The sequence below is a fragment of the Chroicocephalus ridibundus genome, chromosome 6 (assembly GCF_963924245.1).
Source record: "Chroicocephalus ridibundus chromosome 6, bChrRid1.1, whole genome shotgun sequence".
NCBI classification, from domain to species: Eukaryota; Metazoa; Chordata; class Aves; order Charadriiformes; family Laridae; genus Chroicocephalus; species Chroicocephalus ridibundus.
Window position 1 is genome coordinate 14,635,820 of NC_086289.1, and position 23,185 is coordinate 14,659,004.

Genomic DNA, 23,185 nt, shown 5'->3' on the forward strand with positions numbered 1-23,185 from the left:
TGGCTGTGCTCTGATGCCGCGGGATACGAGCACGGAAAGCTTTGCTGGAGATCCTTACAGATCTCATGTAGCCCCCAGCCCTCAGTGCGCTCCACTTCAGTGTTGTCGTGGCTCCGCGCTGCTGCCTGCCCGGCCCAGGATCTAACCTGCCCTTTGCTTGTAGAAAGTGACCCACGACATGGACATGTGCTACGGGATGATGGGGAGCCTCTTCCGCAGCGGCTCTCGGCAGACCCTGTTTGCCAGCCAGGTGATGCGCTACGCCGATCTCTATGCAGCCTCCTTCATCAACCTCCTCTACTACCCCTTCAGCTACCTCTTCAGAGCCGCCCACGTCCTGGTGAGTTGCAGACCCCGGGGAGGCGGGCACGGGTCCCAAAGGTGCCTGCGCTTGCGTTCGTTAACACTTCCACAACCCGCCAGCAATGGGAACGGCACCTTGGAGGGCTGGGTAGCATTTGGTGCACTGTGGGCCAAAGGGTCCCGTTCTGGAGTTCGCTCTCCATCTGTCTCAGGGACTGGGACACCCCTTGTCATCTCCTCTCTCTCTTACATGTGTAGATGCCACACGAGTCCACGGTAGAGCACACGCACGTCGACATCAATGAGAAGGAGTCGCCGATGGCCACGCGCAATCGCAGCTCAGTGGATTTTAAAGATTCTGACTACAAGCGGCATCAGCTGACCCGTTCCATCAGTGAGATCAAACCGCCCAACCTCTTCCCCCAGGCACCTCAGGAAATCACACATTGCCACGATGAAGATGACGATGAGGAAGAGGAAGAGGAGGAAGAAGAGGAGGAAGAAGAGGAGGAATAAGAAGGAAAAAGCAAAGCATCTCTGAAGACAGACCGTGACTCTAGCAGTGATCAGGAGCGAATTCCTTTGTTGGGGCCCTTGGGGTGATGGGTTGGGGGGGTGTTGATTCTTGCAAAGGCACATTTTGAAAGTGTTCGGAAACTTTTAACAAATTAACACTAATTAGGAGGAGACCCTTGTTTTCGGTTTTGCAGATGGTTCAAAAAGCTGATGGGTTCTGCCTGGGTGGTGCATTCAGGTTGGCCTGCCCGCCTGTGCTGTCATGCTGCTCCCGTTACATTTAGGGATGCTGCATGTTTCTCCCTTTCCCGCGTTGTGTTTCATTTGATGGTCATTTGAACGGCGTCCTGTGAACGGTTTTTGCCATTTGTTACATTTGCTGTGGAGAAGGAAGGGATGTGCTGGGCCCTGCAGGAGACAAAATGATCCGAATTCTCCTGCCCGTTGGGTTGCTGCCCTTAACCCTCTGCTGGCGGGTTACAAACTCCCCCCTCCCCGTGTTAGCCAGGGTGTTGCCGCGGCTTCCAGCACTCAGTTCACCTTCTGCTTGGCGTGAGTTTCTCTGTGTGAGTGGTTTGATTCCTCCGGCCATCACAGATGGCGGTGGGATTCCAGCTCTTGCATATCTGCAGCTGTACACGTTTCGGCTTGTAGGCGCTTGTTATCCTCTCCCAGTGTTCCAAAGCTCTCTTTCATCACCGGCATGTGATGCATGATTTCCAACGCGTTTCTCAAACAGCTGAGCCACACACTGTGTTCTCCGCTCCTGTAGTTTCAGCAGTAAATATTAACCCAGGAGCTTGAAGCTACTGCTTTAGCGTTACGTTAGTTGGTTTGTTTTCCTGCTGCCTGTTACTGACCTTTCTGTTCGCTCAGCTTTAAGAAAGTGAAGCATCCCAAAGACAAACCCAGCCACCATCTGGAGTGAAAGGGGTTATTATTCCAGCGTGCTGCGGGCCACGCGTGTCTGCCCTAAACTAGGAAACAGCACGTGCCACGGGGCCAGTCTGGAAACTCCAGTCCGGCTGGCAGCCGCCCTTGTCTTTGGCCTGGCTCATGGCAGGCTGTGGTGGACAAAGCTGCGTCCCCAGCCAAGGAGAGCGATGGCTGCGGGCTGCCAGGTGGGGACGGGGGTGGCCGACGGTGTGCTGTGGGGATGGGCAAGCAGTCCTTGTGCCTGAAAGCCAGCCCAGGGAAGGCGTGGGGCCAGCGTGCAGCTGGGCAGCAGTGCCCTGCGATTCTCCTTCGTGTTGTGGGCGCAGCCTCCCTTACTCCAGCCTGTGCCGTTCGCTGTGAAGGGATTACGAGGGCCCTCTTGTAACAAATTCGACTGTTGTTTCAGTACCATAAACTCATTTAATCTTTTTATTTTTTTTTTCCATTTTAAAGTACCTTAGGAGAAAATAAAAAAAAAAAGAAAAACCATGCCACCAACATCTGAGCAGGAAACGCTGCTGCTGTTGTGGCAGTTGTTCAAGTCAATAAATGATGATGTTTCTAAGAAACGCCTGGTGCTTTGTGGCGCGTCGCTGAGATGATGAGGGCTGTGCCAGGGGTGGCAGGGAGAGCCGGGACGGGTCTGTGGGGGTCCCAGCGGGATGGGTGCTGAGGGCGAGGGAAGCAGCTCTGGGAATTGTCTGTGTGAAGCCCGGGAGAGCAGTGGTTGTTTCAGGGCTTGTCTGGGGACAGGGGGGCAGGAAGCGATGGGGGGGGCATGAGGCTTTTGTTATCCCCACTAGCTTCAGGCAGGAGACACGGGGAGACAGAGAAAGATTTTGGCCTGGATTCAGAGAGTGAGGAGGGGCTCTTCCATGGCGGAAAGGGCAACCCCCCCCACCCTGCCGCTACCTCCAACACTGCCCCTTTCCGGGGCTGTTTCCCACAGGCATAACCAAAAGCCGCTCTCCACAAGGCGTGACCGGTGCCCAGGGTGGTACAGCACGGCCCACGCTCACCAGGCGCTGGAAAACGGATTAAACAGAGAACAAGCCGGGGAAGGCCAGTGCTGCCACAGCGACAGCACTGTCCGGCCTCGCCGAAAGCTGTACGTACCCTGCGCCCAGCCAAAACAGGGACAGCCCTGGGGCCAGCCCACCGCCTATGAACAAACCCTCGTATCAACCAAACCAGGGCAGATGAGGCCCCGCTATCAGAGCTACCACCGAAGGATATTCAGTACCCAGGGCCCAAAGTGCCAAACGGAAAAGCAACAGTAAACAGCTGCAGATGGCGGCCAACAATCAACAGCCGATGCTTCAGGGACTGCTAAAAGCCCCAAACCCAGCACTGGGGCCCTGACTCATTGATTTTGGGGGCTGGAGAGCAGCTAACGCGTACCCACAGGGAGGTTGGCTGCAGGAAGGGTCTGAGGGAGCTGTTCCCGAGCCCTTTCACTAAAGGCCATGCTGGGCTTTGCTATGTTTAAACCTCATTTCTCCAAGTATAGCCACTTGAATTTTTTCAGCTTTAGCTCAGCAGCTGGGAGGGCGTGCGGCTGCGGGAGGGGAGGTCTGGGGAGCTCCGTGCATTCCTCCTTCCTAACCGGTCGCCACAAATAGCTCACTCCCAGCCCAGGGCTATTTCTGACTGCGATGGGGAGAAGACTCTTCAAGGCTGGAGCAATGGAAAGTATTTGACCCTCACTTGATGGTGGGAAAGCGGCGGGCAGAGCCTGACGGACAGAAGCGCTGCTCTCTGCCCAGCCCTGTGCCCCTCTGCCCCTCCTGCCCTGCCTCCGCGATGGTGGTGCAGTAAGAAACCACCAAGCAAGAGCCAGGGCAAAGCCTCTTGCCCCGGCTGGCAGAGGGGACATGGTCGTAGCCCTGTTTTCCAGCCCTCGCCGCTGGCAGGCAGCTGCCTGCGCCTCTAGCAGCCGGTGGCCTGGCAATACCCGTGTCTGCAGCCGCTCTGCAGAGCCCACAGGAAAAGCCAGTGAGAGCCGCAGCTGCTGCGAGGCTCCTGCCGCTCTCCCCGCGGTTTCCCATCCCAAGGGACGGCCACGGTGGGAGCCAGGCGAGCCCTGGGACAGGCCTCACCCCCTGCCCTGAGCGCTCCCTGGCCTGGATTCCGATTGCCCCAGCAGCCGCCCACCCTCGCTGCTCCGCAGGGACCGAGGGGGCTCACAGGGGCTGCACCGAGCAAAAATCTACCAGGGGCCAGGAGCCCGAGGCTGACTCTGCCCTTAGCGACAGCCCTGCAGACATTTTGTGGAGAACAAAAATGGCAGCCGGGACCTGGGCAGCCAACATCCATCCCAGCTCCCGCAGGGACCTGGCTCTTCTGCCCTGCTCCTCTTCACCATCAGACAGCTCTGAAGGCGCCCTTCACGTTAACTCTACTTACACCCTGCTTGCAACATCCCACTGTCGTCCACTGCTGCCAGGGACGGGCACACGCTGGGAGCAGATGTCCCCATGGGACCTGCCGCTCTCCCCATCCTGCTGGTAGCGAGGTCCAGGGGGATGGGGCCACCCTGCAGCGCAGGGACAGGGACAGAGGTGCAGCAAAACCCCCACAAGGCTGGCGCAGACGTCGCCCAACTCTCTGGCCCAGGGTTTCGCAGCTCGAGCCGAGCAAGGAAGAAAGCCCAGTGCAGGGAGAGCAGCCGGGTAAATGGCTGTGAGGAGGACAAAATGGGCACTCGGCAGGGCTGTATCTGGCACGCAGGAAAGAGTCGGCCATTTCTCCGCTGGCATGGAGCTGGACATGATGCTGCGCAGGGGACGAAGCACAGGCTCATTCTCCTGCTCAGAAACAGGTCCCTGCCACTGCAGGCTCTGCACAACTCCTCCTCTGCCAAAGTCCCAAGTCCAGGGGAGCAGGCAGCGGCACCTCATAATGCAGGGGGATGCACAGCCTTGCTCCTCCAGCAACTGCCATCCAACAGAGCCACCATCGCCACATCCCTCGTTGGTGACCCCCAGTCACACACCGCCTGGCAGGAACACACTACGGATGGACAGACAGATGGCATCTACGCTTCCGGACAAACAAACATGATATACGGAAAGTGTAAATAAGGGGTTTTTATTAGTGGAAGGAAAAGGCCCTCGCCCTTGAGGGAACTTCAGAAAGCGAAATTCGGCTGCTTGCTGTTGCCACCAGCTTCCCCGCTCCTGGTCAGCAAAACCACCGGCACAGCCCTCCCCGGCTCCAGGACTTACGGGCCCAGACCCACCAAAGCGAAGAGCAAGACCTGGCTCTAAGGGGAACAGGATCCGGCCTCTCCGCAGCTCTTGACAGCTAAAGAGGAGATTGAAGACCACTGATGTGCCAACAGCAGGGACCTGGGTCCCGGACCACCGGCATCAGCCCCACCACCCGCATGCCAAAAATCCGTCCCTTGGAAATGAGAGGGGAGCATGGAGGAGGGAAAAATGCATAAACTGGAATGTTCAACAGAAAAAAAATCATCATTTATCTAAAAAGAATAGAAATAAACAAAATGCTTTTAAACAAAATCACAAAATATACAAATAAATCTGGTACAAAATAAATAGGAAAGATTGGAAATCTACAACAAAATTGGAATAATTATAAAATTCATTCATATGACAATCAGTATATGAAACGTATACACTTCATTCAGGATTTCAGTTGTGCTTATTCAGGTTTATGTACACACATGGAAATACTGTAGTCAGAATACTACAACTCTGGAAACCCGAAGTCATGTACAATATGATACAATTCGCAAAGACCACGTACGATGGCAAATAAGACACGGGGAAGAGCTGCTGGAGGTGGCTCAGCGGGTTCAGATTGCCACCAAAATGCCCTGCGGAGGGAGAGCCCCGGCGATGCTGAGCCAGTGGGACCGAGCCCGGGCCAGCAGTGGCCGGGAGGGGGCTCGGGGCAGCCAGGAAGGACCCGACCGCAGGAGAAAGGTTTGGTGTGAGACCTCCGGCTGCCGAGCACCAGCTGCTCACGGCTTCCAGGAACCGCTTCTCAAGTACTTCGGTTTTCCAATTCAATGTGTTTGGCATCTGGGCATCTACCCCGTGATTCAGGTACCGAGGTGGCTCTGCAGCCGCGTGTGCTGGAGAAAGCACACGCCAAGAGCTCTGAGGTCCCTCAGCAGGGCCTGACCCTGAACTGCTTGTAAACCACCCTTGCGTCGGGAGAACATGGATCAAACGGGACCGGAGCACTAGTGCTGGGGTCCTGGTGGGTTTCCCCTCTCCAAATTTCACGTGGTCTGCAAGGAAGATAGAGGGAAGCAAGTCCTTGAGCAGCATCTCCTACCCTTAGCGTGAGGAATGAAGACAGGACAGCCGCAGCATCGCCCGGTCCCGACTGCTGCAACTCCTTCTCGCCTTCCTGAACACGCACCAAACCACGGCCCGAAGAGCAGCGGAACAGCCACGGCCGATGCAAGAGCCGCAGCCACAGAAACCCACGCTGCTGAATCCAAACCAGCGCGATGATGCAGAAGGACAGAGCACGTACCCTGGGGAAAAACCCGCCGGCCAAACCGGCCCGGCCCAGCCTGCTGGGACCTGAGACTTGAAAGCAGGGATGACGCGAGAGCCGATCGAGGCACGGCCAGTCTGTCACTCACGTGAACAGAGGAGCTCACCGGGCGTCCCCTCCATGCTCCCACACTGATCTTTGGGCGAATCCAGAAAGCATTCACTATTGGCACTTCCGACTAAAGGTCTATGATCCAGGCTACTCATCTGGAACCTACACGTTTGTCACTTGAATTTGGAAGGATTTAGTACAACAGTGATGCCCAGAGGCCAAAAAACCCCACCTCCTTTTATAAAGCTCTGCCGTCTCCGAACAGCTGAAATGGGATGCTGCACTGCTCCGCCAAGCACTAAATGCTGGGACAAGCCCTTCCTTCCTGACAAACCCTGCTACCAACCAGCTGCCGCGCTGCTTCCCGGAGGAGAAGACAACAGAGACATCAAATCCACCTCCGGAGCATCGGAGCCGCCTTCGGCCTTTGCATGCTCCGGGCGCATGTTTGGCTCAGGAGAGCGGACAACCCTCAAGGCCGGCTCTGTGACAGGCAGCTTCTGCTGAGAACGACCAAACCTCTCCTGCTGGGGGAGGATTGAACATCAAGCACTTTGTTAGCAAGAAATCCGCGCTGGAGGGGCGAGAGCAGCCAGGGCACCGTCCTCTGCAGGATCCCAGTGATCAGCCCTGCTTAAACAGGGCCCAAAGGAGAAACCTCAGGAGAGGGCGGAAAGATGTTTTTCAGCTGGAGACAGAAGACCAGCAGCTTTGAGTACCATATTTCCAAGGTGCAGAACGCTCTAGAGCTTGACCTCGGGATAACGAGAACAACAAGGTTGTCACTTTGACTGAATTTAGTACCACCGAGCTGTGAAACACCTCCCTCCGCCACCTGTACCGTGCCACGGGCTGGGGGCAGCTTTCCAGCACCCCCTTCCTATCCCTGCAGCTCAGGGAAGGGCTCTGGGATAACCTGGCATCCCAGCCTTTCTCCTAGGGAATGCTCTGGCCTCCCTAGGATCTAACAAAACAGCAAATATGCACAAACAGACCAAAAAGCTCAATCGTACCGCCTTGGACTCGCAGCAAGTGTCCCCTCGCCTGGGCCCGGCCTCAAGGGCCCGGCCACGAAACAAACCATGGAGGAACGTAACCCAGCGTGAAGCCAGGCTCCAGGACAAGCGCAAGACACCGAGCGGGACTGTCTGGGGGGCTCTGTGGGAAGCTGTGGATGGCCCCAGGTCCCCTGCGCTCCCGACACATGAGGCCAGTACCACCACAGAGATCGCACCGACAAGAGACCTGCAACCGATGGACCAAGTGTAACAACAGAGCAGGGATGAGGGCGGCGTCCCAGCCCAGCTTGTAGTGTAGAGCTCGTCCTCTCTGCTGGTCAGGTCAGGATGAAGGCTGCTCCCTCCTCCGTGCCATGAAAAGATGCCCAGCTTTCAATGGTGTTAGTTAAGCTCGTCGTTTCACTGTTGGGCCAAACCAACCCTCAGTACCAGGTACTTCTTTGGGTCTATGTAGAGCCCCGGCGCAGAGCCGGGCAGCGGGCGGGCAGCAAGCCCGGGTCTGGGTCACACCGAGCCTTTCAGCACACGCCGGTTTTCTGCTTTGTGGCAGCTTCGCACGCGGCAGCGCCCAGCGCGAAGGCAGGAACCCCTCAACGCTGGTCGGACGCCTTTGGGATGAAGCCTCAAGTCAGCATCACAACAAGAGGTGCTCTCTGCAGCATCCTTCCCCGCCCCCCAGCCCCAGTTTTCTACTGGTAATCCAGACACTGGATAACTTGATAACTGGTACACAGGTACTAGTTTTAAAACCACAGACGTGTGTATTAGGTATCATATAAAACAGGGTACATCTTTCGCATGGGAATGATTTCTGTAGATAGTGTAATTTCAGCACAAGGAAGATGTACGTTCCAAGGGGCCCTGGAGAACGCGCTGTGTTCTCCATCACGTAGAATACTTACACGGGATGCTCGTGAGGAGACAGCGCTGCTCTTTGCCATCCACACCCCCCCGCCCCTCCGCTGAGCTCTGCGGAGATCACAGGAAGCACCGCCGCTGCCCAAGCAGCCCCTCGCACAAAGCTACTACCTCTTTGGTTTTCTTTGAGCTGATTTGAGCCAGAGCTTGACACCACCAGTGCCAAAATCTCATCCTCATCTGAGCTGGGCCCCGAAGGCTGAGAAGCAGCAATGGGTGATGTCCATGGGCCACCACAGGCAACTTGCCCTGCTCTCCCTGAGCTTTCTCCAGGTCTGAGGTGAGTGCAAAGGGCCATATCCTGAGACTCCTACTCTTGCCAGCTCCACCTGCACAAAAAGGCACTTAAAGAAAAGAAGAAAAAAAAAATAAAATAACCCTGCGATGAGGAAAAGGAGAGTAAGTCCGGGAGAAGGAGGAGGAACAGAACAGCGAGCACATCGCGAATGAGTGGCTGACCCCTCTTCCAACGGGGCCCAAGAACTGCAAACCTTGAGCCACCAGCTCCAGCTGCCCCGCACAGGTCTCGGCACCATCCCATCCCTGCTCAGTCCTGAGCAGGAGCGTGCGTGGGGGCAAGAGGAGCGTGAGAGGGAACTACACACGGCTACAGGTTGGGAGCAGAAGCGGAGAGCGGTGGAAGAACCTGCGCCGTGGAGCTCGCTCTGCTGGCGCAACTGGATGGGGGAAGCACCTTGTCCTGCCACACCAGCCTCGGGACCCCTGCTCCCAGCCAGCCCGGACACCCTGCCAGCATCCCTCATCCCTCTGCGGGACACTCCGTCCTGAGGTCCTCCGGGACAGCGGCCTTCAGCTGCACAGGGATTTCAGGGAGCGGACAAGCTGGGAGTGAAACAAGCAGCGCTTTGTAAACTCTGGAGGGTCTGAGCTTGGGGTCTACAGAGAGGCCAAGGTTGGTTTGCTAAGCCCACCCTGAGCCCCTCTCCACTCACAACTAGCGTGCTTCGTATGATCTCCATGTCACCAGAGTCAGTCTCGTTTGGAGAAAGATTCTCATTGGAAAGCAAGAACATTCCTTCACTCTTTACAAAGATTTGGCAATACACAGAATTAAAAAAAAAAATAATAAATCATAGTTACAACAGATTCAGGTTCATTTCATTTAAAGGAAATTCAACCAACAGGAGTGTAAAAGTTATAATTCACAGTTGTGCATTTAAGATATTAGTGTTGAAAACCTCACTTCAAAGAACTCTTGTGCAAAATTGTATTGACAGTAGAAACCATGGCTAGGTGCCCCCCCGCCTCCCCTGGCCAACAGGCCATCGTCCGCCCCTCTGCCTGCACCCGGGGGCAGACGGACCAGGGGAACAAAGGTGGCAGCAGGAGTTGACAAAGGAAGATGCAGTATCCTGTCTACGAGCCAAAGCCTTGCCGAGGTCTGAGGTCAAGTCCAACGATTCCCAAAGCCACCAGCTGGTGCCCTGCGCCATGGCGATGACCAGCAGCCGTGCCACGTGTCCTTAGGCCACCATGGCACGGCACCTGGCACCTGAGCCCACCTGAGTGCAGGCGGGCAGCCAGCGAGGCAGAGGAAGCAGAGCTGCTCTGGCAGGACACCCCCCGCAAGGGCACAGACTCAGACACCGCGGCATCTCCATGGCAGTCGGGAGAGCCAAGCCCCGGCGCCGGCAATCGCCATCCGGAGGCTCAGAAGGGACCCCGAGGTGGGCACCGGGCTCCTCTGCTCGCGATGGTTCCCACCAGGAGGGCTGGGAACCCCTTGCATTTGTTAAACAGTAAAACTGTAAATACCCTGAGAACAGGGAGACTGGATTTTTTCCCCTCCGGGGAGAGGACCATGCTTTGCTCTTCAAGCTAATTAGTAGTAGCAGCTCCTAACCCCTCTGGGTCAGGTACATATTTTCCACATGAAACACATCTATAATCAACTATTTTTATGGAAATTATTTCACTTTCCATTATTGGATCTGTACAAATGATGAAAAACAGTCATGCAAAAAATTGCCTGCAAATTTTGGAACAGTGCAGCATGGGCAGAAGCAGGAGGTATTTGCTTTGGGATCACATGGCTTTGGTTGGAAAAATTGGCTTTTTTTTTTTTTTTTTTTTAAGGGAAACAGACACTGAAACAACTCCATAACCTGCCGTAAGAAGCAGAAGTCAGATCCAGCGAGCAACCTCGTCCCAGAGAGAGCTGCCTTGACTTGAGCCTTCCCTCCTTCGGCAGGTTTGACGAAACGGATACTGCATCTCAAGTTCACCACTGCGTCAAACACTTCCAACAAACTTTTACATTCAGCAACGCTAGATAAAAACTGGCGAGGTGAGTCCCTCGCCGACGACAAACGCTGTAACATCGCAACATTTTGCTTTGCGAGAAAGGTGCAATATTGGCAGCTCTCCGGGAACAAGCAGGGTTGTCCTGGTTTGAGCGACACAGGATGAATTTTTCTTCTCATGCTTGGAAAAACTGCACTTTTAGAAGATTCTAGTGTCTGAATTTGTGAAAATATTTACTTTCTAGCCAGCTATGCTATGAGAGATTCAAGGTCTCAGTGTTTCTGAGCCTTACAGGTGCAGAGGTGAGGAGGAGCGAGACCCGGGCACTTGACCCAAGCTGGCCAACAGGATTATTTGATACCATGAATGTGACGTTCAATATAAATTAGAAAGTTTGCTACGTAGTGTTCTCTCTTGCTCTCTCTCCCTTGATGGCTGTGATCCTGAGAACTCCTTGCCCCGGTGCCAGACCCCTGAGCCCTTCCCTTCCTCCCGAAGCCGCAGCGCTCGCCGTGTCCCACGTTTGCTGTCCCCTGCTGGGAGCGCACGGCTTCCTGCTGATGGAATGGGCTCAGTACAATCCTTGTATATTTTACATTGGTATCAGGATCCATACTGGTTCTTTAGTATCATTAGTGTTAATTGTTTAGTCTTATCCTATTAAATCTGCTTATATTTCAACCTTGTGTTTCCTCGTTTATCCCTGATTCCCCTTGCCAGGTGGGGACAGGTCATCGGGCGAGAGAATAATTGTCTAAATGACAATAAATTGTTGTGGGTTTCTCAAACCATAACAAGGGTTTAGGTCAGCCCGTGCTGATGCTGAGCCGTGTGCTCTCAGGAGCGGCGGGCTGGTGTGCATCAGAGCAAGGATGGAGACTAAGGAAATGCTTTTAATGGGACTCAAAAAAAGTTAATAAAAAGCTAAATGTGAGAGTAAGGTTCTGGGAGCCCCGTTTCCTCCTCACCGGCTGCACAAGTTGGAAACTGTGCAATTTCTATGCCCCCTTGTGGGGACTTCATCCTCACGGGTGGCTCCAAGGAAGAAGTGCACCTTTCCCGTCGGGAAGGACAGCAAAAATTAGGGCTGCTTTCCGAAGCCAAAAGAGAGAGGAGGAGAGACACACGCAGACCCAACAGGTTCTGACACCACGCGCTCCAATTTCCTGCGGGGAGATCCTGCAGCAAAATATTGCACCTTTCCAGCCACCATTCGCAGAGATGGACCCTGGGAACTTGCAGCAAGCGCCTTCCCCAGCCCGGGAGCAGGAGAGACGGGGCGGGCGCGCAGGCACAGAGAGCTCTGGCAGGTGCATGGGGGGCTGGGGGCTCTTTGCAGATGAGATTATCCAGGTGTAAAGAAAGGAAGGGAAATGCTACATAGCCAGGGGCCATGGAAGGGTCTCGAAACAGAGAAACCGCAATGATTTATTAATCTCTCCAGATAATGAAGGCAACATTCACATTTTGTTTGAGACAGCACTGGAAGGGGAGCGGATCCTCGAATTTTTTTCATTTGAGGACTTAAAACTCCATCTGTGGGAGTCGGGAATGTGTGATGCACAACTGCCACGGGATGCCTCTTGCTCGCACCCAGTCTGCATTCAGGATTTTGGGGTGGAGGAATTGGTTTCTGCTGCCCACCACAGGGTGCTCTGCACTAGCAGCAGCTGGGTGGGAGGCTCTCTGCTCTGCTACCATGGTAATCCCTAAAACGGCTGTTAAAAGGGGCAAGAGAGAAGGAAATGCACTAAATCCACTCAAAGGAAGGAATGTGGCTGGGAACAGCCTGGAAAGGAACCTCTCCGAATCCCTGAAGTGCAATACACTCGCGTCCGGAAAGTTTTGTCAGTTCTTGGAGTGGAGAGGATGGTCCCGACTCCTCAGCAGAGCCCATCCTTGCACTGGCAGAGGTTTACTGTCACCTGGAGGATGTACTTTGGGCGTAATTGTAGCAGCATCTTTTGTGTTAATACTAGAGACTGAGGTGGGGACAGGGACTGATGTTTGCTGTTATTTAGCAAAGACTGCACGTCTGCTCTGGCCGAGCCGACGGTGCGCAGACCCCTACAGCACACGAGTGCTTAAAAGCTCGTCACTTTGGGGTGCGCCCATTACTTTGCCGTGGAATTGTCAGGAGCATCGATGAAAAATCACCCAGTTACTTCACTAGGGAAAATTACACCCGGCTTTCATTTCACGAGACTGCAGTTTTGCTGATTAACTCCTTCCCCCCCACCAGCATCATCTTCAACATACACAAAGTTTTTGGAGGTTACAAAACTGTAAGCGTAAAAATGCTTTTGCCTCTTTTACAAAGAAACCTTCTGAAATTTGATCGATCGGTAAATACCAAAGTAACAACTGCTTCCCTGAAACTTAACTGGAAGAATGTAATAATGCTCATCCCTTGGCCCTCCAGGTGGCTGAAACCAGAGGTTCCTTGAAGCTTGCTCATTCTTAGGACACAAATAACATACAAGTACCAGTTACTAACTTCTTCAACAGGGCAACAAAAAGGACCCAAGAGGGGTGAAAAGAGGCCTAAGGACATTGGAGCCAATTAATAAAACCACGACAGAGCCCACTTGAGGTTCGGGAGGGACAGAAACAATTTAAAACTCTGCAAAATACTTTTTAAAAACATGATCTCTCTTGAAAAAATAACTGGAGGAGCTTTTAAACTTCTCCGTATGTGTTTGCGGAGGAAAAACCCAACAAGGATCAAAAATACAGATAAAAAATAAACATGATTCTACTTTGCAAGAAGTATTTTCATCGTTCTCAAGGGTGGCTCACCATTCCCAAAGTACGCTTGGGGCTTTAGTCTCTCTTGCTCTTTGCTCCTTTCTTCCTGTTTCTTCCTCTTCTGCTCCCAGAACGGACACAAAAAGTCTTTGGTCTCAGAACACTGGATGCAGCACAGTGTTGCAAGCACATACTAACGGTGTTCACACTCGGGGAGGAGGCAGGAAGGAGCGAGGGCTGGTCCTGCTGAGGAGATGGGATGGGTGGGTTGTGGGGAGTCAGCTCCTAGATGGCTCCTTCACTGTGCATACTGTGGTTGGGCTTGTTGTGAGTCACACAGTTCTGTTCGTTCAGCAGGTTTGCTGTCTCGTCCGGCAAACCGTCATGCAGCTCCGTAAGAGTCAGTTCGATTTTAGTGTTTTCACTGTCCGAGGACTGAGGTGTTTTGTCCATCCGGGATGCCATCAGGGCATTTTGGTACTGCTGTCTTGAGATCTGCTCCAAGAAGGAACAAAAACAGCCAGTCACACTTTCGTGTCTCCCGTGGGACACACTGAGAAAATAAAGTGCCCTCCCTTTCCAGATGATCACACTTCAACCCCTGTTTACCTGCTGCTATAAAACATCCCTGCGCTTTGCAAGACTAGAGCATCCCAACTCGACAGCACAGCATGGTGACGTTTCTAGACAGGGCGGAAGCACAGAGCTGTGCGGTCACCATGCTGTTCAAAGGCAGGGATTTATTCCTACGCAGATTTTTAAATCGGATCTCCATTCCTTCTAAACATGCACATTTTTAGGGCCAGAACCAGAGTTCAGTGAAGTCTTTCTCCCAACTTCAGCAAGCTCCTGGTGAGGCTCTAAGAGTCCCTGTAGAGCCAGAGGGTACAAGCACTACGGCTCTTGTCTAGGCCAGCAAATGCAGCAGGAGCTACAGCCTTATTTCAATACATAAGGACATTTGATTCTAGAAAAGACTGGGATCTCCGTAGAGATGAGTCCAAATTAGCAACCCACACAGCGTTCCACTGGTCTCTGCAAGAGCTGGTTGCGCTCAGCAGAACGGTCACGGCAGGAGCCGGCCTAGAGCACAGAGTGTTCCAGCCCAGGAAGCCTATAGCCCCATATATCTGCATATGGCGGTCGAGGGGAGAATTCCTCCTGGAGCCACAATCAACCAGCCCCGTAAACTCCTCCAGGTGAGCCTTCTCAGCAGCGGGATGCACGTGCACTGGCAGCCCCGTGTGCTACAACAGGAGTGGGTTATCTCAGCAGGCAGGAAGGTGAAACAAGACTTTTAGAAAACCTTAAGTTTCAGTAGCAATGCAAGAGAGGGACTGGAAACGGAGAGAGTCAGATGGACCAGGTCACAACTCCAGAAGCAAAATCCAAACATGCACGAGCGGGACACAACCCCCTTTTACAAGGTATTAACTGAATAAATGCCCATGTGGCAGAGTGAAAACGCTAACGTTGAGTACTCTGTCCCATATGTAAAGCAGAGTGATGCCAAAAGAGGTGTGCAAGGCTGACTGCAGAGACACCAGCCAGTTTAGCATCCATTAGCCTCAGCAGGAACACGGTGAGAGCTGGAAGGACTCCACATACACCAGCACAGGATGAGCAGCTGTTCTGTACAGCAAATTAGCCATTGAAATCTCTAGTGAGAGTCACTTGCCCAGGAATAAATATTTACTAATCTAAACCCTGAAGACTTGAACCATCGACCAGGACACTTGCATCTGCCATGTTCTGAATGCAAGACTGTACTCTCCTTTTAAAATTTGGCTATGGAATAATCAATTTAGCATTCTAGTTTTTCTACTCTATTTCACGTTCTTAATATTGAATGAACTTTGACAGAAGTTGAATTCACAAATCATTTGAGTAGCATATAAAGAAACCATGAACGTGCACTTAATTTAAGAAAAGCATCAAGGTCAACTTCTGGCCATGGGACGTCAGCTTCCCTGGACTCCCAGCTGGGCTGGAATTGCTGCCAGCGTTAGCTGTTCCTCAGCTCAGCTGGATTTCCTATCCCACAGGACTCGCACACATTTCAGCGTGGGATGCACCATGCTGGGGGTCAGAGCTGTATTCATGCAGCAACTCACTGGTAGTATGAGACATGAGCCTAACATGTGCAGTTAAGATAAAGAGAAACGTCCAAGACTTCTCCAAGCAGAAGAAGGATGACAGCTCAGAAAATTAAGATCAAGAACCCCAAACTGAAACCAAAATCACAAGTGAATGAAATCTGCAACCAACAGAAAACGTCTTATCCTTCAGAAAAGGACACTGTCTGATAATGAAGGGTCTCCATTTCGAATGGTTCCAAAGGCTTCACAAGGATATGTCTTTCATGACTAAAAGCAGAGAGAGGTTATTTTCTATAATCTTTCCTCGAGGGACCTGAAATCCAGAAACTTATGTCACCAACCTACTTACAGGCCTCAATGAGAGGAACAGCAAAGACAAATCAATGGACAGCAGATATCGGGAAAAAGTAATTTAAAGCGATTTTTAAACGGCTGCTTTCATAATCCTATTCACTCACAGAGCAATCTAGAGGCACCTCCCTTCCCCAGGCTCTCCATCCTACCAGCCAAGCCCAGCTTTCCAGCGGGGCCTTTCCAGCTTTTTTCCTACCTTGACAAACTGAATATCTGTGAGCGCTTTCACTGAGTAGTCCGGAACATACACTTGGAGGAAAGACGCGTTCAGCTGGTTGTTGCTGCTCCCTAACGTTGGTGTCACTGCATCGATGCGATCACTTCGGTTTAAAGAGTCTGAGTGATTCAAGCCGCAGGGCCGAGGCGGAGACTTGTTTTCGGCTGAGAAACAGGCAAGAGCGAGAGATTTCTTAAATCAAGTAGGAAACATTTAGAGTCACCAGTTTCAGAGGGACATAATAAATGGCAATGTAGCACAAAAGAACTGCAAATACTTAATCCACTCATAACTAGACATGCAGCTAGACATCCAAATTACCCGGAAAGAGAGTACATTTTGAGTCCAAAGCTGGTAGCCGACATCACTGAGTATGCCTTAAACCTGGTTCTGTTTACGCTGCAATGGACGTGCCCTGTGCACGGCTGGTCACGGTGCTTCAGCTGATGAGTGCTAACCACCAGAGAAAGGTAACTTCCCACGGCTCCCTTTTAGAAGCTCTTGATAGTCAGACCATGCTTAATAGATTATTTTTTTTTTCTTAATGATTTATAGTCATAGCTCCATACCAGACCTTTCATCCACAGTCAGTCCCAGCTAACCCTTACCCCCTTTTATTCTACCTGGTACCTACGCGTGCCTTGTTCCCTGAGTTACAGCAGACGTTTTCAAAATCGTAAGAGTGACAGAATCCTCAGTGGACCAGCGTGCAGTCCATGTGACGATTACTTCAACACTTCCTCTAGTACATCCCAGTGTTTGAAGGGGCAAAAACTCAATGAAGGAGAGCAAGCTCCATGTGCTCCGTGCCAGCCAGCAATACAGGGAAAACAGTCCATGCTACAGAGAAAAATCTGTGCCCAGGAAAGGAGTAAACTAGAGACATCATTTTCCATCAGTGGCCTTTAAGCATCGCAGGGTTTCACTTGGAAACCTCGTAGCTGTCCCCTGCGAGTGTGACTGGCCACAGTTTATCTCAAGTAAACGTGTTTTTTGGGAAGCCACAGAAGCCATGTTTTGCATCCCTAGCTTCCACCCACACAGTGGCCCAGAAGACAGGAGGGCAGAAATGCATCCTAAGAGAGATCCCAAGCCCTCCTGCAGATGGGCTTCTCCCTGGGTGCGCACACGGTACATACAGATCAAAGAACTGTCTTTGGGACTGGTGGATTTTTGGATCTTAGTGCAGTTCAATTTCATTCAGCCAGCCCACGCTGAAACTTGATGTAAACTCTGCTACTCGCCATGTGACCCCCATTCTCAGCTGAAAGATCATTTTCATATAATCTTAAGATACAAAGCCTCTTCGAGCAAATCAGCAACAGTATCCTTGCAAGCTTTTCAAATTCTTTTTTTGAAGACTTTTCTATGTATGAACTTTTTTTTTTTTAAAAAAAAACAAAAAGCTCCCCAAAATTCGCCCCTACCTCTGCCACTTAATCACTATGAATACAATCTCTCCTTGGCCAAATGACACAGCCTGTTCTACACCTCTCCATCCAGCCTTTCCTAAACCTAACCCTTTAGATGCTTTTACAGGCGCAGCAGAATTGCCCTGTTTTTTATTTGCCACTCAAAATCCCTCTGATGTTGTCTTTCCTTCAAATTTAGAAAAGGGAACAGAAAAATACAGGTTCTGACAACCTGGCAATTCTGCAGTTTCTGCACTAAGGAATTACTGCAGGTCCCTATGGCAACACCAGAACAGGCTCAGGGAGAAGCACCCAGAGCCCTACAAGGTTTTCCTCCGTACCGACTTGCCATCTTGAAAGCCACAGCGGGCTGCAACAACTGCTGCCAGGAGCCAAACCTCTACCTGGACACCGGGCTTGATGCTGTCACTCCCACTGGAGAACAAGGAACTGTGAGGGCTGAGTGAATTTGTCCTGTCTTTCCCACCTGCACACACAAAATACGGCTGTGTGTGACAAGAACAGCATCGCTGCTGCTCGGGATAAAGGTTTCCATCTGGAACAGCTTCACACCAGTGTGACTCGTATCTGCCCTTTCTTTTCACCAGGGCTCTTATAGTACGTTACTAATAAAAACCATAGAAAGACAGAGCAACATGAAAAGGCATATATTAAAAAACAAACAAACAAACATAAAAGGGGCAGGTGAAAGGAAAGGACAGAACAAAAGAAGTATGATTACTAAAAATCCGAGGGAAGGGGCAACACTTCTGGACCACGTACGAGTCAGGGAGGGAGAAGAGAAGTTACTGAAGAAGGAAGGGTACGGAAAGGGCAGGCGACAGAAGAATACCAGTGTTTGTCGGTGTTTGCAGAACAGCCCCCTGCCAGCCCCCCAAGCAGCCCAGCCCAGATCCAGACAGATCTTTTCTAGCCAGGTTTTCCCATACTCCTCCCCTTCCTATACAGGGGATAAAGAGCACAAACCGCACGGCAAACATCAGTACAACTGTATTATGAATTTGGGGTTAAACAACAGGATCCTTTTTAGAAGGACCCAGCAGAGGGCCCAAGTTTCATGAAAACTGGTAAGACATTGTCATAGTGACCAGGCTTACCATATCTGTTCCTTTCAAAGGAGAGTCTTCCCATTATTATTTTCCATTATTGATTTTTTTATTTTTAGTTGGGGAAAAAACTAGGAAAATATGCTTGGCATTTATATTGGAAACAACTTGCATGCGCAAAGTGTACATTTATTTGTAGCAAGGAAAAATAAAAAAAAAAAAAAATAAAAAAAAAGAAGACCTGGTAAAACAAAAGAACCAAGCTAAAAAAGATAATCAAAGCCACCGAGCTTAAAAGAAAGCCATCAGGTACTTTAATTAAAGCAAGATTAAATTTCTCCCCCTTCTTTGAAGTTTAACAGCAGGAAACTTCAACAGGGCAGGAAAAAAATGCCCTGCTGGGCAACAACCTGTAGTTTGTTTGGAATGTGCATGAGCCTAATTTAAGGACTGATGGTGAAATACATTTTCAGAAGTGAAAAAAGAAGAGGAGGAAAATACAGGAAGCAGATGGTAAAAGTTTATGAAACACATGATATGTATTAATGTTTAGGAGATGTTTCACTTAAATATGCATATCATTATCTTGTTTGCTTTTAGGTCTAGGGAAAGACATTTCATTTGAAAAAGAAAACTTCAAAAGGGAGAAATATGTTCACTGTGGCCCAAGCTATTTTAGGATTCTGCTCTTCCTACAGACTTTCTTGGTGGGTTTTCATTTTTCTCCACTACTCTGTGCATGCAGTGTCTGCAAAGTTCGGTTCTTGACCCTTCCCAATTTCCAGCCGCTCAACCATCTCTCAGAGCTCTTTTTGGCCCAGTTTGTTCCCTCCTTGGTCTCTGCTCTCTGAAGGGATTTCTGTGTCAGCCAACTCAGTTATTCAGCAAGGAAAGGTCTTAAGCAAAACGGGAACCAGAAAACACCACAGGAGGTCCCACAACCTTCTTGCACATTCCATTGCAAATCCGTCCACGCAGTAAATCACCGTGCCAGCCCACGGCATTAACCTCACTGAGAGAAAGCTCAAAGCTTTTGAGGAACTGAAATGGCCAGACTGTATACAAACCATAGAGTTTGCCCATATGAGAATATAAGAATTCCTTCATTAAAGTTTTCCTTTTATGGCAGTTTAGCAGCAGACATTCTCCTCTGCCAAATGCATTTTCTTCAGAAATTTTTAAGCCTCAGCTTGGGGGAGAACACCACCTTTTAACAAATCTCCCCTCCAAATTCTCCACCAGCGTACATATGAGAAACGAGAACAAGCACACATTGCAAAGTACATTTTCTTCAACGCATTTTCAGTGCTTCCCATCTTGATGACTCCGTCATGTTGCTACCAGTTCCCATAAATGAAAGTTCAGGATACCTACCTGCGAGGCATAACTCTGTGCTGGACTTCTCCCTACCGAGCAAAGGGGTCAGATAAATACAGACTGCAGCTGACTTTTTATGGCATCAGGGCAGTCACAAGAATGGTGAAAATAGAAGCATGCGGATTTACCTGGAGAACCTGCCGCTAACAACTCTGTTCTGCTGACAACAAAGGTACGAGACAGGGACAAGGGAACTAGAAGAGGGAGAGAAAAAGGATGAGATCACGACCAGAAAGGCGGCAGCTATCCACACTCGACAGGGGAAGGAGCCAGTTCACACACTGAAGAACTAAAACCAAAAGTGCAAATCAACTGTGAAAAAGTAAAGGGTTAAAACAAAAGCAAAAACAAAAAAGACAATTAAACAATTTTAGGACTAAACCAAAAAAACAAGCCTAAGGAATTACAGTGAAGTGAACAAGTTTCACTTGCTAATTTGACTGATTATCCAGCACAGAACAGTCCACCAAGGTACGCTCGGTCTTAAACTAGTTCAAAAGGAGCAGTGGTGCCCGCTCCAGTCTGGAAAGCAAAGAGTTAAAACAAGCCAGAAAGCTTTCCCGGGTTCTGTTCCTTATGGGAGTCAGATAAAAACAGAAATAAAACCAAAGGACACTTCATAGTTCTTCAAGTTTTCAGTAAAATGCGGAGCGAGGTTGCAATTCTCCAAGCTTATCCCTGTCAGGCTGGGTACCATACTGCTCATCGTTACTGAAAACACCTCCCCAGCTGTCGTTAAAGAAAAAAGCTTCACTCTTTTGTTGCTTTTTTTTTAATTATTATTATTTTGGGGGGTTTGGTGGGGGTGTATTTGGTGGGTTTTTTAGTGCTTTACTCTCTTGTTACTGACTTGACGTTCCAGGTGGGGAGAGCAGGCACGTGAAGTCTAATCAGGACACACAGAAGAGACGGAGTTCTCTCTTGTTCTGCAATGACTTATACTTTCACTGAGCTCTCTTGTCTACACAGAGCAACAGGATTTTATTCTTATGAGCTCACCCTAACAGAAATCTCAGGATGCTGCAAGACATCTTAAAACAAATTCTCTAAAACCTGGAGGGAAAGCCAGCAAAATGAGGGGTTTGCTACTGGTAAAAGCCAACCAATCAAAGGTAAATAAATGCAAGGTTGGCCGAGATTAATTTAAAATACTGTATATCCTTAAGTTTGATATGACAAAGTCCAAGATGGATTTCAGTGCACACGAAGAGGAGATCATTTGACCTTGCAAGACTTGGGGCAACTGGCATGGTTGTGGGGAGCGTAAGCAACAAAAAAAAACAACAACCAAACCACACAAAAACATTCAAACTGAACAATGCTGGCAAAAGAGAGAGGCCACAAGCGACTTCCAAGCGCAGGTCTGGTAGGAGAAGTGACCATGCCTAACCCAGCTCCGTGCCTGGCCCATATGGCAAAAGCTGAGCGGCGAAGCTGAGGGTCTGATGCGGTTGTACCCACGCGTGTGTGCCACGATTCCTCATGGACACTGCCACTGTCGCTCAGATAAAATCCGCTCAGTGCTCTGCACACTTTCAAATCTGTCAAGCCTCAAAACGTATAAGCTAGTCTGATCAAATTAAAGTGCACATAATTAAGGAAGAATTAGTTCTTGCCTGTAAAAGTGAGCTCACACATCCAAGAGAACTGCTGCTGTCTGTAGAGTTTAATAAAGCTATACTCATAACTTACAAAATCATTTGCATTCCAAGGCCGTTCGCTAATGTACGTACACATAGGTACGCACGCATAAAGGGAGTGCTCATGAGCATACAATTAAAACACGCTGCCTCTCAAGTGGAACATAAACCCTGCTGCAACAGGAGTACCCAATTTCAGCGTGAGGAACGTCTCTCCCTGAAGCCGAGCAAGTGGCTTTGGGTCAGCAGATGGCCAATGCCAGCACCAGCACCCCAGATCTCCCTCCCCAATGGGGCTGTGGGTTCCCCGTTGAGCTCGACATCTTAGTGGTGACACTGCTGGCACCCAAATACAACACCAAATGCAGAAATACAGCACTGGAATCTGCTCTTGGTGCATTATAAGACAATCCTCCAACTTGTGCCTGTGAGGCGGTAGCTTGTGTGGCTACCGCTTGAGTGCCAGGAATTGGCTCACACCTTGGTGGCAACTAGCTCACACCTCGGCCTCAGACACCAGTTCTCCTCCCTTGCTTGGTTACATTTCCACACAAGCTAACAGGAGCAATCGCTTTTTTCGTGCCGCTGCCCTCCTTCTTTCTCCTCAAGACGGCTTTAGGAACGGGACTGGTAAAACAAAACATCCTCTAACTAGCAGGCGTTTGTACTTTGCACCACTAGATGTCCCTCTGCCACTAATTATTAATTCCCGTTAATTCAATCCCTGTTACCCTACCGTATGCAAAACTACAAGGCTGTCCTCCGGTACCAAAGACATCCCTCGCTAAGGCTCGCATCCTGCAGGGGCTGGCGGCAAACGGCTGCCAGCTGCTGGGTTTCGGAGTTGGTGCCGCCACCGGCCCGGGCCCCTCCCAGGGATGCTGTGCCAGGCAGGCGGTTTCGCTGGCAAGGAGGTATCCTTGACATCAGCCCCACGGACGTGGCGGGGGGATGCCCTGCGCAGCCTCCTCCCGCCGCACGCACAGGACAGGCAGGCTTGTGCAGGAGCGCATTCCAGAAGCAGAAGGTAAGAGGACATACCTGGCGACGCTGTGAGGGCCATCACCCCATAGTAGGAAAAAGCACCAGCTTCAAACTTCATCCCCTCTTTCCCAGCCTCCACTTCCACTTTCCCCTGTTAAGGAAAAGGAGAGAGAGCTGCAATTAAAAGGGACCGTAGGTCTCAAGGCACAAGACCAGACTTGAGCCCCAGTTTTGCCTGATGTTCCTAAGCAGTGTCACGGTCCCCGCAGTTTGTAACGGTGCCTGAACAGGGACACACCCTGGAGCGCAACATGCTCTTGTGCCCTGGGCTATCCTGCTCTTTGGTGGCCTGTGGCCAGTGTAAGTCCCTGCAGAGGAGCGGCATCACCACAGCGCTTCGGGGTGGTACTAATGCCCTGCTCCAAGTGCTGCCAGGCAGCTTTCCCTCAAAGCAGTGAAAAAATACTCCCCCAGTTTCACAAAACGCTTGTATGTAGCACAGTCATCTGGGGGCTCGAGACACCTAGACAATTTGGGTCACAGCTCACATCCACACGAAGAGTCCTCTCTAACATAAACATAGGAAAGGGAGACGGGAGACAACACACGAGGAGGCTGCCTGCCTTTACCAGTGAGATTCCCAGAGAAACAAAGCCCTTATTCCTGAAGGAGCTGTCTTGGGGCTGCTTGGTTTTTTGGTTTCTAGTAGTTTTATATATTCCACCACCCTTAAGACCCTGCTC

General features: G+C 50.8%; 2 protein-coding genes across 2 annotated transcripts in view; one reads left to right on the forward strand and one right to left on the reverse strand.

Annotated features, from left to right (window-relative positions):
• Positions 1–2,326, forward strand: part of NT5C2 (5'-nucleotidase, cytosolic II) — a 62,624-nt gene extending 60,298 nt beyond the window's left edge. The window contains exons 17-18 of the mRNA XM_063340254.1: positions 164–340; positions 562–2,326. Of these exons, the coding sequence (XP_063196324.1) occupies positions 164–340; positions 562–819 (435 nt within the window). The 3' untranslated portion in view covers positions 820–2,326. The remainder of the gene's footprint in view (positions 1–163; positions 341–561) is intronic.
• Positions 2,327–4,470: 2,144 nt separating this feature from the next.
• CNNM2 (cyclin and CBS domain divalent metal cation transport mediator 2) overlaps positions 4,471–23,185 on the reverse strand; it is a 125,929-nt gene continuing 107,214 nt past the window's right edge. Inside the window, 4 exon segments of the mRNA XM_063337585.1 lie at positions 4,471–13,787; positions 15,942–16,126; positions 19,947–20,012; positions 22,500–22,593. Of these exon segments, the coding sequence (XP_063193655.1) occupies positions 13,578–13,787; positions 15,942–16,126; positions 19,947–20,012; positions 22,500–22,593 (555 nt within the window). The 3' untranslated portion in view covers positions 4,471–13,577.